Source organism: Phocoena phocoena, chromosome 10, assembly GCF_963924675.1.
Source record: "Phocoena phocoena chromosome 10, mPhoPho1.1, whole genome shotgun sequence".
Classification (NCBI taxonomy): Eukaryota; Metazoa; Chordata; class Mammalia; order Artiodactyla; family Phocoenidae; genus Phocoena; species Phocoena phocoena.
Window position 1 is genome coordinate 3,202,810 of NC_089228.1, and position 27,075 is coordinate 3,229,884.

Consider the following 27,075-nt stretch of genomic DNA (forward strand, 5'->3'; position numbering starts at 1 on the left):
TCCATGTGTGTAATGGTAAGTTCCCAGCCTGTGGGAAAACAAGATCTGATCTTTAATGTAGTCAAGACCTGTATACAGTCACTGTCATCCAAGTGTTCTTATCTGATGTAAAATCTGAAAGAAAACGTAGTCACGTCTTTCTAGAGAAATGCTTTATTTTTTTCCTCAAAATGTTATAAAAGTTATTTCTCCTAAATATCTACAGTGCATAAGGCTTTATAAATGTATCCAGTAATGAGTAAAATCTCGTTTAACACTGATCCACTCTTCCTGACATTTCTCTAATTCTCATCGTTTGTCCTTTCCTTTCCTGACTTTAGCTCTTTGTTCTAGTCTTCTGCCACCACGAAGTGTTACCTGGGAATGTAGGTCCAGCCATGTCACCCTGAGACGGCCTGCACTGACCTGCTCTCCCCCCACAGCGTCAGGCGGCTTCAGGGACCTGACTGAGGGCAACGAGGGGCCTGCAGAGGAGGGGCCCGAGTCTGCAACAGCACGCGTGTCAGACGCAGGAGGGATCTATCCGGGAGCAAGGTCTGGGGCACGGCTGAGCCACCGAGGAGGTGACCACTCACATCACAGCTTCTCAAACGGGAACAGGTGGGAAGCTGCCTCCTTCTCCTCCCTCCTGCTCTTCCGGGGGCACTTGCGCTTCTCCTCTACCTCTCGGTTTTGGGGCCAGGAGGCTGCCAGGATCCTGGCCACTTCCGCTGGAGAGCTGGTCCCCTCCTCCTCGTCTGAAGAGAGTCCTCCTCCTGCGTCTGCGTGGGGAGCGGCTTCCTCACTCTGGGGGGGACAGTGGAGGAAGCCCCGTCAAGAGGCAGTGACGCCCCAGCAGCGCTGAGCCGTGACCCGGAGGACAGGGCTCAGCCCAGCAGGTCCTAGAGCGCTTGCTGTGCACACAGGGCTAGGGCCACAGAACTGCCCTTGGGGAGCTACGAGCAATCCAGGAGGTAACTGCGTTTTCTTCCTTGTTTCTAAACAGAACAAGTGCACGAATGCACAGCATCAGCGCTCAGTGCCCGCTGCTGCGAGGACGGGCTGGGGAGGGCAGGGGGAGCCGTGCGTGGGATCACAGCTGCCCCCAGAGCGTGTCTGTGGGTCTCTGACCACTCCACGTGACTGTGTCCGGGGGGGCCTCTGTGCCCCCATGGGAGCCCGCAGGGGCTGTGAGAGGGGCCTGAATGAGCACCTGTGGGCCTGAGGGGTGGTCACAGCCCCAGGGGCAGCACAAGGCCAGGAGATGCAGACACCTGTCCCCCCGCCCCGAGTGGGCTCAGCACCAGATCCAACCCGTGGCAGGCACCCTCTCGTGCAGACAGGGCGGGGCTGGCAGAGCAGCCGAGGCCTGACTCCAGGACACCTTGGACACCTTTCTCAACGTGGACAGGACGCAGGGCCTGGGAGACACAGGTCTGTGGCACTGGAACAGAGCTGACTTGATCTTTGAGCAGAATCGGCCCCTGGTTCCCTAACTCCCCCCCCGCTCCAAACCTGGCGTGTCCTCCAAGGACCACCCTGACCTGAGCCCCGTAGCGCCCTGACCTGAGCCCCGTAGCGAAGCCTCAGCCGCTCCCGGATGAGCAGCCCTTTGACCAGCAGCTTCCAGTTTCCCAGAGCCCGCTTCTCCCTTTTCTGCAAAAGCAAACAGAATGGAAAACACTGCACTGCCGTTTCAGGAACATAAAGATACAGGCAACGCTTCAGGTTAAAATAGTTTCTCAACCGTACCAGGTGTGATTCATAAAGTGCTACACGTGAAAGGCACCAAAACCAAAAACCTCTTTATTGTTACCAACTCTAAAGTGTTTAGTGGAGGAGGGGGTCCGGGACCTGGACCACGGGCAGCTCCCTTTAACAGAGGTGGGTGTCGGCAGCAGGGGTAGCGGGCCCCGGAGCCCGCATCCAGGCAGACAGTGGACAGAGACAGGGTTCTGAGGGGCAGGCAGGTCGTTGCTCAGTGCTGCCTCCCAGGAGGGAAGAGCCAGAAAGAGGGCTGAACCCGGGCTCTCCCCTTCTCTTACGCGTGGAGGGAGGGAGGCTGGAGGGAACAGCAGCCCCACTGTGTGTGCTTCCCCACCTCTCTGCTTCCCCGTCCTGGCCTCCCCGGCCCTGCCTGCTCACCTCCTTCTCCTTCTTCTCAATGAGCGCCTGCTCGTCCTCCCAGGCGGCCAGGAGCACATCTTTGTATTCCTCACAGACTATGTAGCCATCGGTTCTGGGGGGATCAACACAGATGGTCTCTCTCGAGTCTGGGCCTGCTCTGGCCTCTCCACTCCCCTCCGTGGGGGACAGGGGGCTGCCCCTGAGCACCTGGGGCCCTGAAGTACTTCCAGGGTCAGCAGTCCACAGTCCCGGCCACAGCTGCTGGCTGACACCATCCATGCAGAAGGCAGGCCTGTGGACCCCAGGCTGTGTCCTCTTCCCCAGCCCCTCGCCACCCCCACTGCAGGGCAGGACAGAGGTCACCAACCAGGAAGGATACTGACCCTATTCAGTCACCCCGACCACCCCCAGAACAGCGTGTTAATCCACATCGTTAGGATGCTGGTTTCGCAGCTTTCACTGGTTTTGCAGCCTCTGGTTGGAAGCCAGAGTAAAAGTATAAAACATGAAGGGTTAAGGCTGATTTTGCAAATCCAGAGTAAAACCTTAGGGCTTCCCTGGTGGCGCAGTGGTTGAGAGTCCGCCTGCCAATGCAGGGGACACGGGTTTGTGCCCCGGTCTGGGAAGATCCCACATGCCGCGGAGTGGCTGGGCCTGTGAGCCATGGCCGCTGAGCCTGCGCGTCCGGAGCCTGTGCTCCACAGTGGGAGAGACCACAACAGTGAGAGGCCCGCGTACCGCAAAAAAAAATAAATAAATAAGAGGCACTGAAGAGCCACTGGGCCTCAACCCCTGCCAGCCCCACACCAACCTCCCGCCCCTTCTCCATAACTTCCCCCCACCCCTTCTGGCCTCCACGGGAGGCCCCTCACGCACATGGGATGGGAGTAGCCTTTGTGGAAATCGAAGCCCGTAACAGCCTGGGCACAGTCGATGTTCAGCTTTCGGGCCACGCGGTGCAAGTTGGGCAGGTGCAGCTGGACGCAGCCGACGGGCATCATGCCGGGCAGGAAGAGGTACACGTTGCCGAATTCGTTCCGGGGGACCTGCGGAGAGTGGAACACGGGGTCTGGCGGCCACAGAGGGAGGTGGCCTGGTACCGACTGAGCGTGGCCCTTACCTACCAGGTGGCCCGGTACCACTGAGCGCGGCCCTTACCTTCCCGTCCACAGCCACCGGCGGCTGGTACTCCTCGGTCTGCCACTTGCCAAACAGGCCCAGGTCATTGTAGTCCTGCAGCTGCGGCTCAGCCAGGCGGGCTCTCCGGGCCCGGTTGGAATAGCCTTTTACAACCTACACCCGAGGGGACAGCCACAGTTTATAACAAAGGCAACCACTTCCTGAGCATTCACTGTACACCGGGCACTGTTCTCAGTGCTTCTGTGTATTGATTAATCTTTTCAACAAACCCAGGAGGTAGAGTCTATTATCGCCTCCATCTTATAGCAGCCTAGGAGGTGTAAACAATTCACCTACAGTCACACAGCTTGTAGAGCGTGTGTCTTGAACAGCTATGCTGTGTTTGGTGTCCATCACTGAAGGGGAAATTGGGACTCAGAGACGTTCCTGTGGCTGGTGAGTGACGGGGCCTGCTTTTGGCAGTGACCGGCTCCCCGTGCCTCAGCCCCTTCCCACCAACCAGAGGCCCCTGCACCCCGGGCCCAGCTCCCTGGGTCTCACAATGCGAAGGGCTCCTCCCAGGGATCTGACAAAAGTGACTGTGTCTCGTGACTGGCCACCGTCCTCTGCCGGCGGAAGCGGGCCCTATGTCCCGTGACAGCCTGTGCGGTCTGCGCTGAATTCACGCGTCTGTGGGCGGCTGACCGGCCAGAGAGGGAATGAGGCATTGGGGCTGCACGCTGCCATCTCACAGCTCAGGCCCTGGACAGGTTTCCCTTTCTGAGCTCCTGTTTTTCCATCTGTACAACGGGCATCCTGATGCTAGCTCCTGTGAGACTCGGCAAAGCTCACATACGTGCAAAATGAAGGCACAGCGGGGGCGGGTGGGCCTGTCCACGCCAGAACAAATGGGTGACATGGTTCTGACCCACAACACCGGGGCTTGGAGGACTGCTTGCTGGCCTAGATTTCCTGTGTGCTCGGGAAGGCCCATCTCTTACAAGGTCCTCAGTAAAGATGCTCTTCTCTTCTGATCCTCTCAAGCCAGAACAGTCTGTCCCCACGCGTGCGCGGCAGCCCACAGTCCCGCGGCTGTTACCTTGTAGGGCACTTCTCCAAGCCTCACCACTCGGGCCTGTTTCAGCCACGTGTCCCTGGAGTGCAGCGTGTGCACGCAGTCCCTAAGGAGCCAACGGGAGACGAGACAGGGTTCACGCCCACTGAAGCACCCCGTGCCCAGTAGCCCACAGGGCCCGGCTGCCTCCTCTGGCCCCCCCAGGAGAAGGGGGAGCTCGGCCCTGGAGCGTGTCCCGGGGCACCAGGGGCCTGCGTCAGGCCCACGGTTAACAGGCACCTGCTGTCTCGCGGGGGGATGCATCCACTCACAAATCCCAAACTAAATGGCTTCCCGTGGTGCCTTCCCCCTCCTCCCGCCGGAAGGGCCCAGCAGCCGGGGGCGGGGGAAAAGCCTAGCAGCACAGGTGCAAGCCCTCACCCAGGGTCTGGTCTGCTCCTGAATACCAGAGACGGGGAGGGAGGGACGAGTGTCCAGAGAAGGGGTGGGGAAGCCAGAAGACGACAACACGGAGGCTACCGTAAGCTGACAAAGTACACAGGTTAGGATGAATGCACACAGAACAATCGGTTCCACCTGGCTCTGGCTTCGCTCTCCTTCCAGAGCTTAGAGCCGCACCCTGCCTCACATTCCAGCTGCTTCCTGCTGAGCCTTCAGCAAGGGCCGCCCTTCAGTAGGGCTCCAAGGAGCAGGGGCACTAAGCTCCCTCTGGTGCGAACATCCGGCCCTTCGCCTGCCCCGGGCTGAGGCTGATGTCCAGCACAGTGCACCGGACAGGGTCACACCTCCTCTGTGCCCCTTCCTAGCGGGGTGACCCCCGATCCATCAGGAACGGTGAGTGCTGCCTCCCTGCCTCACAAGCTGCTGGCGGGACCAGAGCCAAGGGCTCCACACGCATGCCCACCGCAGGGGCACATCTCTGCCTGAAAGAGTGACTGTCACGGTCGTGGTCTTCCGGGAGGAGCGGAGAAGGGGCAAGCAGGTGGGCATCGTCTGGACATTCACAAGGATAGCAGAGAGAAGTGGGCACAGACAGCCCGTTCAGAATAAATCTCGGCTTCTAACCACTTTACATCTATTGGGACACTACTCAAGAAACAGAAAACAAGAACTGGCGAGAATGCAGAGACAGTGCGACCTTCGTGCTCTGCTGGGGGACGTAACATGATGCAGCCACTACAGAAAACAGTGCGGAGGTTCTTTACAAAGTTAAGCAACCATCACGTGATGCAGAAATCCTACTTCTGCGCATACACATCCCAAAGGACTGAGAGCAGGGTCTCAAGAGATGTCTGTGCACCCACGTTCATAGCAGCACTAAACGCAACAGCCAAAAGGGGAAGCAACGCAAGTGTCCATCAACGGATGCCAGTCACAAAAGGACAGATGCTGTAGGAGCCACTTCTATGAGGTGCCTGGAGGAGTCAGATTCATGGAGACAAAGTAGAGGGTGGTTACTAGGGCCTGGGATGGGGGAGGGGGGTTAGTGTTGATGGGGACAGTTTGGGAAGACAGAAAAGTTCTGGAATGGCGGTGATTCACAACAATGTGAATGTACTTAGTGCTACTGGACTCTTAAAGCGGTTACGTGGTGAATTTCGTTCTGTATATTTTATGACATTAAAAACAGAAAAAGTCTGCCCCGAAAGCTTTCTCCAGGCAGGGACCCCCTTCCCACCAGATGTCCCCTGCACGTGAGGATACCCCTCCATTGAGGTCGCCAGGCCCTGGACGCTGACTGTCGGCAGCTGGGCCCCTGACCAGCCAGGGGACAGAAAGCTCCCACAGTGACCCTAACCGGAGGGTCAGGGATGACTCCCCTCGGGGCTGAGCTGCAGGAAGTAGCTCTCAGGCAGAGGACTTGAGCCACCTACTCCTGTGAGTTTCCCTAAGTTTCCTTTTCTGTCTTTCTTTTCCCGTTTATTAAGAACATCCTCTATTTTGTGGTCTTGCATCTTGGTCTTGGTCTTTTAGAGTTTCTAAAAATCACTTATTTTCTTTCTATTAACATTTCTTAAATTTCTGCCATTGTTAATTCTGACTCACCTTAAGTTTATTACATTTTTTCTGTTTTAACTTTGTATATATTTTGTTTTCTATGCTGCTCCCTTCCCCCCCCTTCTTTGGCAATTTTTTTTTACTGTGGGAAAAAACACACATAAGATAAAATTTACCCTCTGAACCATTTTCCGAGTCTACAGCTCAGTGGCATCAAGTACATTCATACTGTTATGTAACCGTCACCACCATCATCTCCAGAACTCTCCTCTTCCCCAACTGAAACTCTGTCCCCATTAAAATATCTGCTCATTTTAAGTTTCATTATCAAATCCTTTATTCCTTCCTTTTGCATGTTTTTTGACTTCTGTTTTGGGGGGTGTTTTCTCATTACCCCATATAATCCTTATCTGTCCTACGTATCTTTCCCCCCATAGCTTTTCTCCCCCTGCTGATCTTTTTTTTTTTTTTAATTTTATTTATTTATTTATTTTTTGCGGCACACGGGCCTCTCAGTGTTGTGGCCTCTCCCGTTGCGGAGCACAGGCTCCAGACGCGCAGGCTCAGCGGCCATGGCTCACGGGCCCAGCCGCTCTGCGGCACGTGGGATCCTCCCGGACCAGGGCACAAACCCGTGTCCCCTGCATCGGCAGGCGGACTCTCAACCTCTGCGCCACCAGGGAAGCCCCCTGCTGATCTTGTAATCCCCGTGGTTTTCATTTCCAGGCCGCAACCTCTCTGCCATGCCCCCCGCCCACAAACGGCATGCGCACACCGTGCAGCTCGAACCCCAGCCCGGCGAAGGCTGCTAATCCCAGGCCGCCGGGCGTCTCCTCACCTGGAGTAGACAGCCTCTCCACGGCAGTACCCGAGGATGGCAGCCGTCTCAGGGTAGATGGCCTCGTACTTGAGGAGGTGCCTCTTGAGGGCGTACAGAGGGTGGTTCTTGTACATGCCTATGACGGTGGGCAGAGGCTGGTCCAGGTGCCTCGCCTGAAACTGCAGAGGCCGAGAGACGACGTTGGGCATGGTGCTCGGAGAGGGAGGGAGGTTGGCGGCGACTCCCGAACTTGCCCAGGTAACTGACAGTGCCGTGGGGCTTTCGGGGCCCCAGGGCCACCGCACCACGCTGTGACCTGGCATTCTGTCCCACGGGTTTAGGTGCCTCGGAAGCTCCGCAGGGGCCGGTGATCCTGCAGCTCGCAGCAACAGGAAAGTCAGCCCTACCCTCTGACACCTCGGCCGGCCCGAGCAGAGCCTTCCTCGGGAGGAGGCCTCACCTCGAGTGACACCACAATTCTGTGACATGGGCTCAGCGGCGTGGCTCCCCCGGAAGCCAGAATGAGCACTCACACCTCCTCCATCCACTACGATCAACACCTGTTCTCCCGCTGCCTCAAGGAGCCTAGCTCTTTGCAGGCAACCCACTGCTCTCACCTGCATCCCACTCACCAGGCCTCCTGCATTTCCCCGCAGCATCTCTTCAAACCCCGACAGACAAGGGAGGAGCGGCAAGTGGGGAGCAGGAGGGACCCCGCTTGGCCAGCTTGCATGACAAGCCCTTGAACCAGGTCAGTCACAACACGCTCTGCACGACTCCCACGGCCCTGTCACCTCTGGGCCACACCCTGAGCGATGCAGTGCAGAGGGACGACTCCCTGCCCCGGGGAACTGGGAATAATTCTCTAGCAAGTCTGCCCACCCTGCGCTGTGGGCAGCCCTGCACAAGCCCCGGGCCCTCTTCCGGGCCCACGGCTGTCCCACGACTCAGGGACGCGCTGCTGCTCCAGAAGCCACCCCCCAGGGTGCCCCTCAACAGACAAGCCATCTCCTCAGCCCTCCTCCTGGGAGCTGAGTGTTCCGGGTCGGGGCAGGGGTGCTGGCGTGCACACCTCTGCGCGTGTGCACGCTGAGAAGGGGGACCAATTATATTACTGCGTGTTTTCCTCTTTCACTCACGACTACTTACCTGACGTAAAGCTCCAAATTTATAACTGGGCAATAACTGAAAGTACACAGGCTTTGAAGCCAGAGCAGCCTGGGTTCAAATACCAGGTTGGCTCATCTCTCAGATTCTAAACGTTTAGCTGGTAAAATTAAGGCTACGATAACCCCAGCTTTGTACTGTTGCTGTGACAATTAATTGAGGTAAAAACACAACACGGGGCTGGGCATCCAGCAGGTGTGCGTGCGCAAGGCCTCACCTCCTGGTCCTCCTGCTGCTCCCTCTCCACCAGCGGGCTCCGGTAGGGTTGCAGGGTCTCGGCCCACCACGCGGCATCAACCCGGCACTTTCGGGTCACCGTCATCCAGGCAGGGTCGTACCTCTGTGTGACGTCGCGCAACCAGCCGTCGCTGTCGATGCCCACGATGTAGGTCACAGGCTTGGTGGCGTACTGGTAGCAGGTCAGGGGCTGGCCCACTACACCGTGCACACAGTCCACGCACACCCATTTCTCCTCCTGCTCAGAGAATACCTCCAGCCACTGGTCCACACCAGCTGCTCTCCGGCCGTCTGCCTCCTCACCATCCACGGGCATCTTACGCTTGCCTCTCTTACGCTTACTGCCGGAAGCGCTTACAGATGCTTCTGGAAAGCCAGGGGGCTGACGGTCGCTTCCACGCTGGGACCTGGACTCCCTCTTGGACCCCACCTTCATCCTCTGAGGGGCGGCGGCCCTCCTCTGCCTTGGAAGGCCTGGCTCAGAATCCTCGTCGGATGGGCGATGGCTGTCCGAGCTGGAGAGCTCAAAGTCAGAGCTGCTGCTGGCCTTGTCACTCCCGCTCTCCTCTTTGTAAGACACCCTGGCGGCCGCCTGCCGCTCCCGGCCCCGCGAACGCCTCTGGGTCCCCTCCGTCTGCCCCCCGGCCTTGCCCTCTTCTTTCCTGCTGGAGGAGGGCTCTCTCCGCTTCTTCCTGGTGGCAGCCGCCTTGCTCCCCTTCGCTTTGTCAGGTGCACTGCCAGTGCCCTCAGAAGACATGTCCTCTTGTCTGCTTCCTCTGCTGGTCTCTGGTTTGCTTGGCTTTCCAGGAACTTGGCTGGAAGTTTCTGAGGAGCCTCCAGGACCCTCTGTGGATCTCTCCTTGGAAGGTTTCTTTCCCTTAAACAGAATAGGAAATTTTTGCGTTTTCTTTTTTTGCTAGTGACGCAATAAAGACTCTGGCATCTAATGGGGCTAAGTCACACTGGAACACCAGCGTACACAAGACATTCCCGGCTCAGACAGTGACAGGCTGGCTACCCTCCAGGACTGTAAGAAAGCAGTCACTAAATTCTGCAGCACCTTAAATGAGGCCACACTCTAATTCTTTTCAATACAAAGTGTAGCACAGGGAAAAGAGCACAGGATGTGGAAACAAACCCGGGTTCAAACTCCACTTCTGCTTTCTCATTTTTTATGTGATTCAGATAAATTACGTAACCTCTGAGTCTCAGTTTCCTCAGCAATAGTACTCACCTTGCACATAAGGCATTTTGCAAACAAAGTCACAGCAGTAAGAATTCAGAAATTATTAAACTTGACTCCTGGACCGGATTTCGGACAATGCCAGCACCCCAAGGAGCACAGCGTTCAGCCTCCTTGGATGATGGCAGAGCTCTGAGTCCTCACCGTCCTCTCTCCACACTGCTGAGGATGACCAGTACCTTTTTATTCTACCATTTACAGAACAGAAACCAGAGCACGAAGGAGCCCAGGCTCTCGCAGGCCCCTCTACGCACGCAAAGCCCGGCTGCTAGATACGCACCCAGGCGCCCAGTCTTCCCAGCACAGGGCCTGTGCCAGGCAGGCTCAGAGGAACCCTGCTCCACGAAGACTGATTTTTAAAAATCGTCTAATGAGCAGATCTGTTTGCTCTAAGTCTCATAATTTCTCACTCCTCCCTGACCAACTACTCTTTTCTCTGGAAGCCCCGGGAACCTCACCTTCGCTGCTGGTAACTTCAGAGGAACTGGCTGTAGAGACAATACGAGTCGGGTAGGGAGATGTAGGGCCCGGAGAATCAGCAGAAATATCTACGATGAAAAAGAACAACGTGCTTAACCTCAGGAAAGACTTAAGCATTTGCACAATTCCATGCTGTTTGTTGTGGTGCCGATTTATAAAAGGGAAACAACCAAATTGTCTAACAGTGGAAGCCCGGAACCCTCAACACTATTAAAATGATGCTGTAGAGATTTATCTTTGTAGAAAAATGGGGAAAGGTAACCATATATTAAAGGAAAATAAATGTTTGCTTTTTAATGAGTTATGCTAATTTTTATAAGAAAAAATCGTGTCCAGACATAAACATGTATGTGTATTTGGAAAAGCATCCATATTGGGTTATGGGTGTTTATAGGTGTTTGTTTTTTTTCCGGCTTACCTATCTTCTGATTGTTCTGTTTTCAACATGTGTTGTGTTTGTGATAAAACAATAAAGCAAAACACCACTTCGAGAGAAAAGGCATCGTCGTCATCAGGTCCGAGAACCCTCCCGTGCACTCAACCTCCCCAGAGCGAATATTTCAACCAGAGGCTGCAGCTCTAAAAATTCTGTGAACTTGGAAGGATGGGAGCCTCCTCATGGGAATTAACCTCCAAAACAACAACAGTGGGACAGCACGTGAGCAAGATCTTCCTACACAGACCTCAGGGTCCTGGCGTCCTCATGAATCACTAGTCATCTTCCCTCCTCGGAAAGCAAGAGCAAAAGTCAGAAACAGGAAGGCAGGTTTTCTGTGAAAAGCCAGTTATATTGAAAAAAATAACTACTTTTGCCTTGTTTCTTCTGGAGTTAAAAACGGCGGATGAGAAAACATCAAAGAAACCCAAATTGAGGAACTCTACAAAATTCCTAAAAAGCACTCCTCAGGAGTGTCCAGGAGGACTGGGACACTGTCACGGCCTGGAGGGGATGGGGCACTGGGGTGACAAGATCAGTAATGCCTGGACTGCATCCTGGGACAGGAAAAGGGCATCAGTGGGAAAACGTGGAAAACAGAACTCACCCCTCCAGTGTGGCTGACAACACGCTCTTAACTGGCACAGTGCACACCATACGAGTGTTGGTTGGCTCCTCTCTTTCTCAGTGTGTGGGTGGTGCAGGGGCACGGGTGTAAAAGGCAGGGAAACAGCACCAGCGGGCGGCTGAATGATGGTTTAAACCTAGAACCTCCATCCGGAACATCCCCACCTCGTCCTCCTCACAAGACCACAGGGAAGACTGAATAAGGTCAGGTACACGACAGCGCTCTGGAAGCCATCTGGTGCCTCGCAAAGACGCGTGGTCACCACCTTTCACAAGTACGTCACTAAAGAAAAAATTTAAGTTACAAAACTGTATGATCCCTACACTAAATACAAGGTGAGCCAAGTGAAAAGGACGAATCCTAGAAACATACAAATTACCAAAACTAACTCGAGAAAACAGAGACTCTGAAGAGACCTATAACGAGAGACTGAGTCAAAAATCAAGCCCTCCCAATAGAGGGGGATCAAGACAGCAGAGTATGAGGACGTGGAGCTCACCTCCCCCCCACAAACACACCAAAAACACACCTACACGAGCAATAACTCCCACAGAAAACTAACTGGAAGCTCACAGAAGATCTCCCACGACCAAAGCTGCAAGAAAGATCTCCATGTAATCGGGTAGGATGCAAAAAAGAAAGGTACCAGGTTGGGACCGGCACTCCTGGGAGGGATCTGTCAGGAAGAGAAGGTGTCCGCTTGCCCTGGGGAGTCCCCTTCCTGCTGGGAAGCCCACTGAGACAGACAGGAGGGCTGGAGAAGCCTAGACTCTACGCAAGAGGATCATGCGGGCTGGCTTGCTAACAACCAGGACAGAGAGACCTGCCCTGGTGGTGGCCGCCTCCCCGCACCTCCCAATTCACAGGGGCGAATGCCCTGGCCCCGCTCACTCCACACCACGGCCTGGCGTGAGATCAGTGCAGAGACTGGGTCTAGCTGCGCAGAGGCAGACGGGGTGCCCGGGATGTGATCCAGGTGGGACTGTGAAGACTCCCGTCAGTGCACACACAGGGGCGACGGGGCAGGCTGGGAAGACAGTGTCAGCACGTGCCACACGTGGCACCTCAACGAGGTGCAGCAGCTAAGCAGTGAATTTCACGCAGAACCTACAAGATGCTGCCACGAGCAACTCGCTTCATGGCGAAAGACGCGCACAGACTGAAAGCGAAGTATGAAAAATATTTCATGCAAATGGAAACAACAAGCAAGCGGGCACAGCAATACTTAACAAAAGAAAAGCAGACTTCAAAACAAAGACCATAAAGAAAGACAAAGAAGGATATTACGTAACAATAAAGGCATCAATACAACAGCGTATTACACTTGTTAACATATACGTTTCCAATACAGGAGCACCTAAATATATAAAACAAATATTAACAGACGTAAAAGGAGAAATTCACAGGAATACAATAACAAGAGAGGACTATAACATCCCACCTACATCAATGAACACATCATCCAGACAGAAAATCAGTATGGCAAGAGAGGTCCTAAATGACACAATGGACCAACTGTACTTAATAGATATCTACAGGACACTAAATAAGAAAAACACCAAATATACATCCTTTTCAAGCCAGCAAGGAACATTCTCACGGATAGACACATACTTGGTCACAAAACAAGCCTCAACAAGTTTAAGAGGACAGAAATATTTTCAAGCATCTTTTCTCACCACAACGGTAAGAAACTAGAAATCAACCACAGAAAGGAAAACAGGAAAAGAACAAACACATGGAGACTAAACAACATGTTACTAAAAAGCAAATGGGTTGATGATGAAATCAAAGAGGAGATCAGAAATATCTTGAGACAAATGAAAATAGAAACACAATCTTACAAAATCTATGGGATGCAGCAAAAGCAGTTCTAAGAGGGAAACACATAGCAATACAGGCCTTCCACAAAAACAAGAAAAATCTCAAACAAGATAACCTACCACCTAAAAGAAGGAGAAAAAGAAGGACAAACAAAACCCAAAGTCAGCAGAAGGAAGAAATAATAAAGATCAGAGAGGAAATAAAAGACATCAAAAAAGCAATAGAAAAGATCAATAAAACCAAGAGCTGTTTTTGTTTTTAAGATAAACCAAATTGATAAACCTCTAGCGAGGCTCACCAACAAGAAAAGAGAGAGGACCCAAATAAACAAAATAAGAAATAAAAGAGGAGAAACAACTGAAACCACAGAAAAACAAAAAATCATGAAAGAACACAAACAGTTATATGCCAACAAATTGGACAACCTAGAACAAGTGAACAAGTTTCTAGAAACATACAGCCTGCCAAAACTGAGTCAAGAAGAAACAATTTGAACAGACCATTCACTAGAAGTGAAGTACAACCTATAATTTAAAAAACTCCCTGCAAACAAAAGTCCAGTACCAGAGAGCTTCACTAGGGAATTCTACCAAACATACAAAAAGACAAAAACAAAAACTTAAATCTATCCTTCTCAAACTATTCCAAAAAAACGAAGAGGAGGGAACACTCCGAAATTCATACTATGAAACCACCATTACCCTGATACCAAAACCAGACAAAGACACTTACAACCCCAAATCTTTGATGAATATAGATGCAAAAATCCTCAACAAAGTATTAGCAAACTGAATCCAACAATACATACTAAGGATACCACGCTCAAGTTGGATTCACTCCAGGGTTGCAAGGATGGTTCAAAATATGTAAATCAATCAATGTGATACACCACATTAACAAAAGAATAGATAAAAATCACATGATCATCTCAATAAATGCAGAAAAAGCATTTGACAAAATTCAACAACGATTCATGATAAAAATTCTCACCAAAGTGGGTACAGAGGGGACATAACTCAACATGATAAAAGCCGACCATGTCAAATCCACAGCCAACATAATACGCAACAGTGAAAAACTGAAGGCTTTCCCAATAAATTCAGGAACTAGACAGGGATGTCCACCCTTCCTGCATCTGTTTAACATAATATTGTAAGTCCTAGCTACAAGAAAAAGAAATAAAAGGCATCCAAATTGGAAGGGAAAAGGTAAAACTATCACTGTTTGCAGATGACATGATATTCCATATAGAGAACTCTAAAGTTTCCACATAAAAGCTATTAGAACTAATAAATGAATTCAGCAAGGCAGCAGGATGTAAGATTAATATACGGAAATTTACTGTGTTTCTATACACTAACAATGAAATATCAGACAGAGGAAGTAAAAAAAGCAATCCTGTTTATTAAAATTGCATCCCCCCCCCCAAAAAAAACCCAAAAAAACACAAAACACAAAACCTAGGAATAAACTTAACCAAGGAAGTAAAAAGATCTATATGCTAAAACCATAAAACACTGATTAAGGGAACTGAAGATGATTCAAAGAAATGGAAAGATATCCCATGCTCTTGGATTGGAAGAATTAATATTGTTAACATGAGCGTACTACCCAAAGCAACCTACAGATTTAATGCAATCCCTATCAAAATACCTATGACATTTTTCACAGAACTAGAATAAATAATCTTAAAACTTATATGGAACCACAAAAGACCCAGAACTGCCAAAGCAATCCTGAGGGAAAAGAACAAAGCTGGAGGCATAACCTTTCCAGACTTTATACTATACTACAAAGCTATAGTAAACAAAACAGTGTGGTGTTGGCATAGAAACAGACATATAAATCAAAGGAACAGAATAAAGAGCCCAGAAATAAACCCACACACTTATGGTCAACTAATCTATGACATAGGAGGCAAGAACATACAATGGAGAAAAGACAGTTTCTTCAACAAGTGTTGCTGGGAGAACTGGACAGCTACATGTAAAACAATGAGATTAGAACATTCCTTCACACCACATACAAGAGTAAATTCAAAATGGCTTAAAGACCTAAATGTAAGATCTGAAACCATAAAACTCCTAGAAGAGGGCTTCCCTGGTGGCGCAGTGGTTGAGAATCTGCCTGCCAATGCAGGGGACACAGGTTCGAGCCCTGGTCTGGGAAGATCCCACATGCCGCGGAGCAACTAGGCCCATGAGCCACAACTACTGAGCCTGCGCGTCTGGAGCTTGTGCTCCGCGACAAGAGAGGCCGCGACAGTGAGAGGCCCGCACACCGCGATGAAGAGCAGCCCCCACTCGCTGCAACTAGAGAAAGCCCACGCACAGAAACGAAGACCCAACACAGCCATAAATAAATAAATAAATAAAATTAAAAAAAAAAACAACTCCTAGAAGAGAGCATAGGTGGAACACTCTTTGACATAAATTGTAGCAATATTTTCTTGAATCAGTCTTCTAAGGCAAAATAAATAAAAGCAAAAATAAACAATGGGACCTAATTAAACTTAAAAGGCTTTACACAACAAAGGAAACCGTTAACAAAATGAAAAGACAACCTACTGAATGGGAGAAAATGTTTGCAAACGATGAGACTGACAAGGGTTAATATTCAAAATATATAAACAGCTCATACAGCTCAATAACAAACAAAAAAAAACAAACAACCCGGGCTTCCCTGGTGGCGCAGTGGTTGAGAGTCCGCCTGCCGATGCAGGGGACACGGTTTCGTGCCCCGGTCCAGGAAGATCCCACATGCCGTGGAACGGCTGGGCCCGTGAGCCATGGCCACTGAGCCTGCGCGTCCAGAGCCTGTGCTCCGCAACCGGAGAGGCCACAACAGTGAGAGGCCCGCATACCGCAAAACAAAAACAAAAACAAACAAACAACCCAATCAAACAATGGGCAGAAGACATACGGATGGCTAACAGGCACATGAAAAGATACTCTACATTGCTAATTATTAGAGAAATGCAAATCAAAACCACAATCAGCTATCACCTCACACCTGTCAGAATGGCTATCATCAAAAAGCCTACAAATAACAAATGTTGGAGAGGATGTGGAGAAAAGGGAATCCCCGAACACTGGTGGTAAGAATTTAAATTGGTGCAGCCATTATGGAAAACAGTATGAAAGTTCCTTAAAAAACTAAAAACGGAACTATCATATGACCCAGCAATTCCACTCCTGGGTATATCTGGAAAAAAACCCTCTAATCCAAAAAGATAACATGCACCCCAGTGAACATAGCAGCACTATTTACAATACTCAAGACATGGAAGGAACCCCAGTACCCATCAACAGATGACTGGATTAAAAAGATGTGGTATAGGGGCTTCCCTGGTGGCGCAGTGGTTGAGAGTCCGCCTGCCGATGCAGAGGACACGGGTTCGTGCCCCGGTCCGGGAAGATCCCACGTGCCGCGGAGCGGCTGGGCCCGTGAGGCATGGCCGCTGAGCCTGTGCGTCCGGAGCCTGTGCTCCACAGCGGGAGGGGCCACAACAGTGAGAGGCCCGTGTACCGCAAAAAAGGAAAAAAAAAAAAAAAGATGTGGTATATACATACAATGGAATATTACTCAACCACAAAAAACAATAAAATACTTTGCTTTGCAGCAACATGGATGAACCTAGAGAATATTATGCTTCATGAAATAAGTCAGACTGAGAAAGACAAATATGGTAATGATACTGCTTATACGTAGAACCAAAAAAAAAAAATACAAATGACAGTATATGCAAAGCAGAAACAGAGTCACAGATACAGAAAACAAACTTGCGGTTACCAAGGGGGAGTGAGAAGAGGAAAGGGACAAATTAGGGTATGGAATTAACAGATCCAAACTACTATACATAAAATAGATAAGCAACAAGGATTTGCTGTAGCACAGGGAATTATACCCATTATCTTGTAATAAGCTATAATGGAATATAATCTGCAAAAAACACTAAATCACTATGCTGTAATCTGAAACTAACACAATATTGTAAATCAACTATACTTCAATCAATCAATCAACAGAAAATCCATGAATGCAATGCACTACGTTAGTAGAATGAAGGGGAGAAAAATCACAAAATCATCTCAGTTGACACAGAAAAAGCATCTGACAGAATTCAAAGCACTTTCATGATTAAAACACATTCAGAAAACTAGAAATACGGTTCTTCAACATGATAAAGAATGTATATGAAAATCCACGACTACCAAGATACTCAGTCATGAAAGAGTGAAAAGCTTTCCCTCCCAATATCAAGAACCAGACAAGATGCCTGCTTTTGTCACTGCTATTCTACACTGTGCTGGAAGTTCTAGCTAGAGCAACTGGACAAGAACAAGAAACAAAAGGCATACAAACTGGAAAAGAAGAAGTAAAACTAACTCTATTCACAGAGGTCAAGATCTTATATACAGAAAATCCCAAAGAATGCACAAGAAACTGTTAAATGAACTCAGCAAAGCTGCAAGGTATAAGATCAACACAATCGGCCATTTTTTTAATACACCTTCACTGAACAATCTGAGAAGGAAATTAAGAAAACAATACCATTTACAACAGCATCGAAAAGAATAACATACCTAGAAAAAAGTTTAACCAAGAAGATGAAAGACAGGTACACTGAAAACTACAAAATACAACTAAAAGAAATTTAAAAAGCCATGTTTACAGACTTAATATTGACTAGATAGCAATGCTGCCCTAATCAATGTGCAGAATCTATGCAAACCCTATCAATACTCCAATGGCCTTTTTTTTTTTCTTTTCGCGGTACGCGGGCCTCTCACTGTTGTGGCCTCTCCCATTGCAGAGCACAGGCTCCGGACGCACAGGCTCAGTGGCCCAGCCACTCCACGGCATGTGGGATCTTCCCGGACCGGGGCATGAACCCACGTCCCCTGCATTGGCAGGCGGACTCTCAACCACTTGCGCCACCGGGGAAGCCCCTCCAATGGCCTTTTTTGCAGAAATGGAAAAGCAGACCATCAATTTCACATGAAACTGCACAGGGCCCCACATAGCCAAAATAGCATTATGACGTTGTACTCATACTTCCGATTTCAAAACTTACTACAGATTCACAGTAATCAAAACAGTGTGGCACTGGCATAAGGACAGACATGTAGACCAATGGAATATAACAGACAGCCCAGAAATTAACCCAAGTGTCTATGGCCAATTGATTTCTGGTAAGTGTGCCAAGACCATTCATCCCCATTGAAAAACTTCCAATCAATAGTGAAAATAATACAACAAATACAATGAATAGTTGAAAGACTAGTCTCTTCAAGAAATGGTGCTGGGACCACTGGATATCCACGTGCAAAAATAATGAAGTTGAACACCTACCTTACATCATATAAAAACATTAACTCAAAATGGATGAAAGACCTAAATGTAAGAGCTAAAACTGTAAAACTCTTAGAAGGAAATACAGGAGGAAATCTTCATGATCTGGGATTTGGCAATGAATTCTTGATATGACACCAAAAGTACAAGAAACAAAAGAGGACTTCCCTGGTGGCATAGTGGTTAAGAATCTGCCTGCCGGTGCAGGGGACACGGGTTCGAGCCCAGGTCTGGGAAGATCCCACATGCCGCGGAGCAACTAAGTATGTGTGCCACAACTACTGAAGCCCGCACGCCTACAGCCCGTGCTCCGCAATAAGAGAAGCCACCGCATTAAGAAACCCGCGCACCGCAACGAAGAGTAGCCCCCACTCGCCGCAACTAGAGAAAGCTCACGCACAGCAACCAAGACCCAATGCAGCCAAAAATAAAATAATTTAAAAAAAAAAGAAAAATAGAAAATTGGACTTTGTCAGAATTAAAACTTTTGTGCATCAAAGGACTTCGTGAAGAAAGTAAAAAGACAACCTACAGAATGGGAGAAAATATTTGCAAAGCATATATCCGATAGGCGTCTAGTAACCGAAATATATAAAGGACTCTTACACTCAGTAACAAAGACAAAGAACCCAATTTTAAATGGGCAAAGGACCTGAACAGACATTTCTCCGAAGAAGATAAACAAATGGCCGATACGCACATGAAAAGACATTAACCCATCATTAATCATGGGGAAAATGCAGACCAAAGCCACAGTGAGTACCACTTCACACCTGTAAGGATGACTGTAATCCAAAAAATGGAAAATAACAAGTGTCCGTGATGATTTGGAGAAACTGGAATCCTTGTACTTTGCTGGTGAGAAGGTAAGATGGTGCAGCTGCTATGTAAAACAGTTTGGCATACAATTACCATATGACCCAGCAACTCTACTTCTAGGTATATACCCAAAAGAACTGAAAACAAGTACCCAAATAAATATATGTACACACAAGGTTTATAGCAGTACTCTTCGTAACAGCCAAAAGATGGAAAACCACCTAAACGCCCATCGATTGATGAATGGATAAGTGAAATGTGGTCTATCCATACAATGGAATATTATTCACCATAAAAAGGAATGTTGATACATGTTACAAACGTGAATGAACCTTGAAAGCATGCTAAGTGAAAGAAGCCAGACACAAAAGGTCATATATAGTCGTCCCTCGCCCCAATCTGTGGGGATTGGTTCCAGGACCCCGCCGGACACCAAAATCCGCAGATGCTTAAGTTCCTTATACAAAATGCCAGAGTACAGCTGGCGCTCCCTCTATCCCCGGGTTCTGCATCCGCAGATTCAACCAACTGCAGATATAAATCTGACTGGCAGTCGGCTGAATCCGTGAGTGTGGAACCTGCAGATAAGGAATGCTGACTGTATTGTGATTTCTTTTATATGGAATATCCAAAATACGTAAATCCATAGAGAGAGAATGCGAATTGGTGGCTGCCAGACACTTGGGGAGGTGGGAAAAGGAGCAAGAATGGGAGTGACTGTAATAGGCACAGGGTCTCCTTCGGGGATAGGAAGAGTGTCTTGGAAACAGACAGAGGTGGTGGATGCACAACACTGAAAATGCACCGAGTATCACTGAATTGTTTACTTCTTTAAAAAAACTATTTCTTTGCTTAATAAAACTACACAAACAAAACAAATATGGACGTGCACAGATATACGTGGGAACAAAGTCTGGGAGCATGACACTGAAATACGAGTGTTCTTCTCTGGGTGGTGATATCACCGCACGATTACTGTCCAGATACCCCACACTTTTTCAAGCCAAATTGGAAGAGAAGTAAGATGCCAGTCATTTGGTCTCTAAAGATACAAAAAGTCTCTTTCCCTAAACAGAATCTGAAGCTCAGACACGAGTATATGCATCAACAGAAATCTTCCAGGGATAAAACCACATTTCTACCTATTTTTGTTTTATTGAGACAGAGCCTTACCTAAGGGTATTTTAAGCATGCGACAAAGCCCGTCTACACACAAACTCTTCGCCAAGACTCCTTTTGGACAGAACCCTACTCACTGCACGGCCACCTGCCAGCATCTTCACCCAGCTTGGAAGGTAAGGAAACACTTTCTTAAGTGTTTCTTAACACTTTCGGCAGCCAATTTGAAAAAACATTTCCTTGGGACTTTTAAACACGATTTTTGAATACTGTAAACAATTCGAGGGCAGCTGACCAAAAATTAAGTGCTTTAATACACCAGGACACCAAGTAAGAGACAGGAGAGAGGGCAGCTTTCAACTCACACATGGGCCCAATCCTGTCTCCGATGCTTACCAACCGAATGACCCTAAGAAAGTGATTTAGCCTCTCTGAGCTTCAGTACCTGTTTTTATTTTATGAGGACTGAGCAAGGAAATATATGTAAAACAGCTGGAATGGTATGTGGCACATGACTGCCACATTCCCCAGCTGACAGACCTAATGAAAACAGCGCTGCCAGGAGTCACTCACGTGGACCAACTCTTCACTGTCTCTCGCAGAGTAAATAGCAAACCTTCTCTCCAGCGTCGTCTGCAGGCCATCCTGCTCATTGCTTGAAAGGTCTGCATTAACTGTAAATGTTCCAATGAACCTGGAGAGAAATCAGGCATTCCTTTGCATCAGACGTCAGGGCAAAGACGAACTCTGTTCTTCTACAGCCGAAACACAGAGCGGGGTGTCTTGGGAACCCCGCCTGCCAGTGCCCCTCTTCCCAGCCTGTCTGGCCAACTCCTGAAGACCCAACTCACACCCTCCCCCTGGGGAGCCTTCCCAGCCCCTCAAGGAGGGTCTGTGGAACTGACCTGCACCCAGCCTCTGAGACACAAATCCTACACTACGCTCTGGCACAGGCCTGAAGGCCCTACCATTTCGCCAGGTTTGACAGGTAGCTGACGTCCACGTCTTGAGGCGGCACTTTGGTAAAGCGAGTCGGGACGATGGAGAGGCCGATGGCACGCAGATCTGGCTGGCTGCAGATGCTATTTCGATAGAAGCCATTTGCCAGCAGACACAGAAGGTGAACCTGGGGAGAGGGAAAAGGAAAGGCTGAGAACCAGTGGGATTTTTGCTGCCAAATTCAAAGACGTTTTGTGGACAGGAAATATTTGTTGTCATTTCTACATACAAGAAAGTAAAAATACTAACACTGCCATCTCCCAAGACTCTGTTTTTCATCCCCTCTTCTCTCTAGGTACTCCTTCCCTCAAAGAAACAATCACATCTCAAAGCTGCAAAATACAAACTTCCTTTTTCTCAAGAGGTCTTATCTTTTAGCGGTACTGATACATCCTGAAGGATTTGTGGATGAACTGTTACAAAGTTTGGTGTTTGCTCCAAAAAGATCAGGAGGAAACGGAATGGGGGAGAGCCGCTGTCGCAGCTGGGATGGGACAGGCCGTGTGCACCTCAACCCCACCCCGGTGTGTGTAATGCCTCTGCCGCAGACCCACACGTGTCCCCAGGCCTGCGCGCCACCCCAGCCTTCCCCAGCCTCCGGAAACGACCACGCAGCTGTCTGCTCCTCCTCCCACTCAGCTTTGCATCATTTCCCCTCAAGGCAGTCCCCCTTCTTCCTGCCTACAGCCGGCCTGCTGCAGCCCATGCTCCGCCCTTCTCCCCTCACTTAAGCTTCACCTCTTGGAGTCACAGTCCTCCTCGCCTTTCTTTCACCTCCAACACCAAGGGGTAAAAGAAACCCAGCCACCCGGCTCGGCGCCCAGGCCCGTGAGGGCGCCACGCCGGCTCTCCCCTCGTCTCTCCACCCTGACTCCGTGCTCTTTGCGCCTCTCGGCTTCTGCAGCTGCTGCAGGCAGTGCCCCTTCCGCCCTCCGCATCACTGCGCTCTCCCTAGCTGCCCGCTGCCGGTCAGAGGAGAACCAAAGTCCACCCTTGCCTCACTCTGCATGGGCCTCCAGCGCACGCTGCCTCCTAGATGCAGGCCCCCGGCTGTCCCGCCAGCCCGGCCACCACTCGGCCTTTCTGCGTCTCCCTGTGCCATCCTTCCTCCTGACCCGCCCCATCCTCTCTCCTAAATGAGGCCTTCCTCGGCTACTGAGGCCCACACTGATCTCTTTCCTTGTTCTATGTCTCGAGTCTCCCTGTTTTGATGTCAGAAACTGCTGAATCGTAGGAAACAAGCTTCGTACAAGTCTCTCTCCCCACAATGCCAAGCGCCTTGCTCAGCACCTCGCTAGTGGTGTATGTTCAGGAAGTACCAGCTGAAGCCAGAAGCCACAGCAACTTTAGCTGAGATCAGAACCGACGTTATTAAACAGCTGAGAGAAGGGATGGGAGGACAGTGCCTGGTACTGGCCCCTGCTGCCACCCGGCACTGAGCTACGTGCTTTACATGTGCTGTCTGCTTACTCCTCACGCCCATCCCCCCAGGCAGACACTGTTATCACCCCCACTTCAGGAGCGAGTCAGAAACTCACCAGGTCACACAGTGAGTGGAAGCCCAGAGGCAGGGCTGATGGAAAGCCCAGTTCCCCTGCGTACCACCCTCCTCCTTCCCTGCCGTACCTTGTGTGTGTCCTCACGGACTTCCTTATTGAAACGTTTCATCATCCTCCGAAGATATGTCTCAAACTCCGTTTTTATCTTTTCACTGCAATGCACATTGAAAACTCGGAGGATGAAGGGTGAAGGCCGACCCCACCCTCCCGTCAACGCCTTTCAGCTGCAATGACTGAGGCTGTGCTACTCAGCAGACCTGCAGGCTGGCTGTTCCCACTCCTCCTTACCCGCGAGCCCGGGCCCAGGACGTTCCCTCCCCTTGCTCGACCTGCGCCCACCCGCCATCCAAGCATGCTTCAGAGCCCGCCCTCCAGGACGTCGCCTCTGACTGTCCCGCCCCCAGGACTGACCGGCTCCTCAGCACACAGTGCCTTACGTCAAGTTAGCGCACGCTCGTTTGTGCGATGCTGTCCTGCTGTAAAATCTCCCTCGTGTCTGTGTCCCAAGCATCCTGAGGAAAACCTGAGGCTTCCTGACTGCTATTGTCTCCCTCCTTCAGGCCTAATAATGTGCCCATCACACGGGGGCCTCAGGAACCAATTAACTACCAGGAGACGCGCTCCATATGGCCGAGCTGCCAGGGGCTGCCGAGGGCCTGGGGACCCTGGAGAGGAGTGGGGGCCCCTAGCCGCAGCAGGCACTGCCGCAGGCCCCGCAGTGACATGGGGAGACGAACAGCAATGCCGGGTCAGCCTGAGGGACGCAGATCGTGGCGCATCCACTCACAGCAGAAATGTTACTTAACCTCTCTGAGTCTCCGGCTCCTCGTTCGCACACTGTCCTAAAGACGGAGTAAGATGACGGGCAACCTGCAGAGCCCCTGGCACACCTCCCGCCCTAGCCAGGACACAAAGGTGTCTCCTTCAGTCCTAAAGGTGAGCCCAGGGCTCTCTCACCTAGCGCTCCTGACAGCTCTGACACTCAGCCCGGGTCTCCTATGTGTTTTTCGTTGAGGAGCAGCTGCCAGTGATGATACGTGACAGAAACTAGGAGCAAGTGCTTAATCGTACCTTCTTTCTCTTGCCTTCACCTGCTCCGGTGTTTCAATTTCTATCTCCACGGGCTTCACGGGCAGAGCGGATGTAGAGAAGGCTGCGCTTTCCCCCACGTCACCCGGCACGGGCTCACTAACCTCTATAAACAGTGATTTTTAAAATCAATAGTAATAATTATCGTTATAATAGATACTGTACCAAACAAAATCGAGGTTCTGCTGGGACGGAGCAAGTGAGGAATGGGTGTGAGGTAGGAAACCGTAGAGACCACGTTCTGAGTTCCTAGGAAATGCCAGGCCCTGTGCTCTTACAATCTAACTGTCTCATTAACCTGCACAAGAACCCAGAGAAACAGCCCTCAGAGGAAGAACCTTCGGCACAGAGATAGTTAGGTGAATTAGATACAGACCCCTGGTATCATGGAGCTAATGCCATCTGTGTGTGTTTTAGAAGAGACTTAGGGAGCAATTTCCTATTCTCTGTATCACTATGGTAACGCCCACAAAAATTTGCTTTGTAGAGGCATGACTTCCCCATTCAACTGTAAACTTGTACTGAATACACGGCAAGGCATGCATCTTCATCTTTCTCCCTACACTGCTTATAAACACCAGCTGAAATAAATTACATTTGCTGAACTGTGAACTTCATTAGCAAAGTTCCTTTCAAAGCAGCTCTGGGCCTAGAAGCAATGACACCCCACTGGCAATGACAATACCCAGTGCCAAGACCTTGGTTTCTATGTACCTGTTCCTACTAAAATGAACCAGGGCTTCTTAGAGGAAAAAAAAGCCAATCCCAGGTGTGCAGCAAGGAGAGTACAGAGAGATCCTGGAACATCTTATTGTGCCAAAGTACAAAAACATTCTCAGAAACTAATGAAGCCATGTCAAAAGGACTCTGTAGGGTAGCTAGCTCACAGGGGCTCCTGCTCGCCAAACGTGGGACAATCCAAAGATCAGAAAATGTAATGATGAGAACTGATAACATTGAATTTTTAAGTCCATAGTGATACCCAAAATAAATAAATACAATTCTTAAAAGGCAGAGCTCTTCTTTACAGATCAAAGTCAGCTAATAAATATACATGAGATGACAGAATCAAAGTATTTGCAGTGCTCAATAAATCTTTGATTCAGTCAAGATCATTGACGCTTGCTAAAACCATTAAGTAGAAAGTGACTGGGGGACAGGATATTCACACAGAATCAGAGTCCCACTAGAGACGGTAAATTACAAAAGGAAAATGTACCTTTACATTGGCACAATCAGGCAGTACCACAGACATGATCAAACTTAGCGTCGGCAGCGGTACAACCTGACATTAGATGCCTCCGAATGGATGCACCGTGAAGTACAAAGCTCTGAAGTGTTCCTGCCAAAAAATGTTTAATCTAAATATAACTAAGTCTTTGGCCTCACCTTACAGTTTGTAAGAAATCCAGGGGGCATTCAAACAAGTTTCCCACCATCACGAACCACAGTATGAGACATTCTACGAAACAAGAGGCCAGGACTCCACCAACACAAAACAAAACGAAACAAAAACCCAGTGCTATGAAAAGCAAAAAAAAAAAAAAAAAAACGAGAGGAAAAGCAGTTATAAAGGATAGTTTTATAACAATTAGGGACTTAATTTAGGTATGATAATGGTATTTCACCATGCAGGAGAATGTCTTACTCTTAGGAAATGCATGCTGAAGCATTTACAAGTGAAGAGTCAGGATGTCTGCGACTTACTTTCACGTGGTTCCACAATGCAGATTTACAGAAGGAAAGATGCTGGTACATTCAAACGGCACAATGGTAAAGTTAGAGTCTAGGTGAACAGTGTATGGACTACATGTTCAATTTTTTTGTAGGTTTGAACACTTTCAAAATAAAAAGCTGGGAAAGAAAAGTCACGCTAAGGATGGTGACATGAGGGGCTATGTATTGTGGGTATGTGATGCACCAGGCCCATCACATCTTCCCACAGCAACCCTGGAGCCTAGACTGTGCCCAGCTCACAGTAAGTGTTCGGCGTTTACCAACTGTCACCAGCGGAAAAACTCAGCTCGGACAGCTGGAGTTACTCACTCACCCAGCTGCGCAAGTGGCACAGCTGGCCTCTGAGCCAGGTATGAGTACCCGCAAAGCCCGGGCTCTACGAGACGACGCGTCTTCTCTATCTCAAGATCCCCTCCGTGCAGCACCACCAGAGGAAGAGAATATACAACGTTCTTTGCGAACCTGGTCATGACTTTTTCCTTACATCAAAAGCGAGTCCCCTACTGCAACTTTGTTTTTATTAGTTTCAAAAGAAAAGGACAGGATTGCGGTGACATGACTCCAAACAGAATCAAACAGAAAAACAGCATCAAACAGTTCTGAGAACAGAGGAAGACACTTTACCTTCTACCTCTTCCCAGTCCTCCTCACTCTCTTCCTCGTCGCCCCCTTCACCCCCACCTTTGTCCGCAGCAGCCTCTTTCTCTGGACGGTGCACCTTCTTGAGGGCACTCGGGAAGTCCCTGTGTAGAGATCACAGGAGGGAAGATGAAGAAAAGCTCAGACATCCTAGGGCTATGTTTAAACTAAACTCAACTTTAAGGACTCCTTCTATTTACTGAGAAACTGTTGAAATTAGTTGATGATTTGTGAGCTCTGAGCCTCACTTCCTCCATTAGCCCGGGTCTCAAGTTCCCATCAAGATGTGCTCTGATCACAGGTCGCACACTAGATGTGCTGTCAAAACAGGAGGAACATGATGAACCTACAATCTAGAGCTATGTGAAGGGAAACAGCTGTGTCTGTAAATGATACAGGCAAAGTCAGAAAAAAACCACAAAAATAATGTGAGTCCCAGAAGTAAAAGCTGCAATGTCTGTGTGCACACACGTGCAGCCAGACGCCAGAAAGAAGAGGAGAGAAGTCACATGTGCGGATCCTACCATGAGCCAACTCAGAAGATTGTTTCCCCACCTCTGGGAAACAAGACAAAAGGAGACTGAGGTTGGTAGAATTTTAACTTCTAAGTAAATGGGGATGTAACT

At 49.5% G+C, this 27,075-nt stretch overlaps 1 protein-coding gene across 2 annotated transcripts in view; it reads right to left on the reverse strand.

The window, feature by feature from the left end:
* Positions 1-576: 576 nt before the first annotated feature.
* The window catches only part of XPC (XPC complex subunit, DNA damage recognition and repair factor), a 35,086-nt gene continuing 8,587 nt past the window's right edge, over positions 577-27,075 (reverse strand). Inside the window, exons 3-16 of one of the 2 annotated variants that reach the window (XM_065885016.1) lie at positions 26,435-26,553; positions 24,056-24,179; positions 23,052-23,136; positions 21,395-21,552; positions 21,000-21,120; positions 10,224-10,313; positions 8,503-9,399; positions 7,137-7,297; positions 4,325-4,406; positions 3,265-3,399; positions 2,983-3,152; positions 2,125-2,218; positions 1,546-1,635; positions 577-786 (exon numbers count right to left, since the gene is read on the reverse strand). In XM_065885016.1, coding sequence (XP_065741088.1) covers positions 577-786; positions 1,546-1,635; positions 2,125-2,218; positions 2,983-3,152; positions 3,265-3,399; positions 4,325-4,406; positions 7,137-7,297; positions 8,503-9,399; positions 10,224-10,313; positions 21,000-21,120; positions 21,395-21,552; positions 23,052-23,096 — 2,253 coding nt within the window. In that variant the 5' untranslated portion in view covers positions 23,097-23,136; positions 24,056-24,179; positions 26,435-26,553. The remainder of the gene's footprint in view (positions 787-1,545; positions 1,636-2,124; positions 2,219-2,982; positions 3,153-3,264; positions 3,400-4,324; positions 4,407-7,136; positions 7,298-8,502; positions 9,400-10,223; positions 10,314-20,999; positions 21,121-21,394; positions 21,553-23,051; positions 23,137-24,055; positions 24,180-26,434; positions 26,554-27,075) is intronic. The other variant, XM_065885017.1, reaches the window with a different exon arrangement.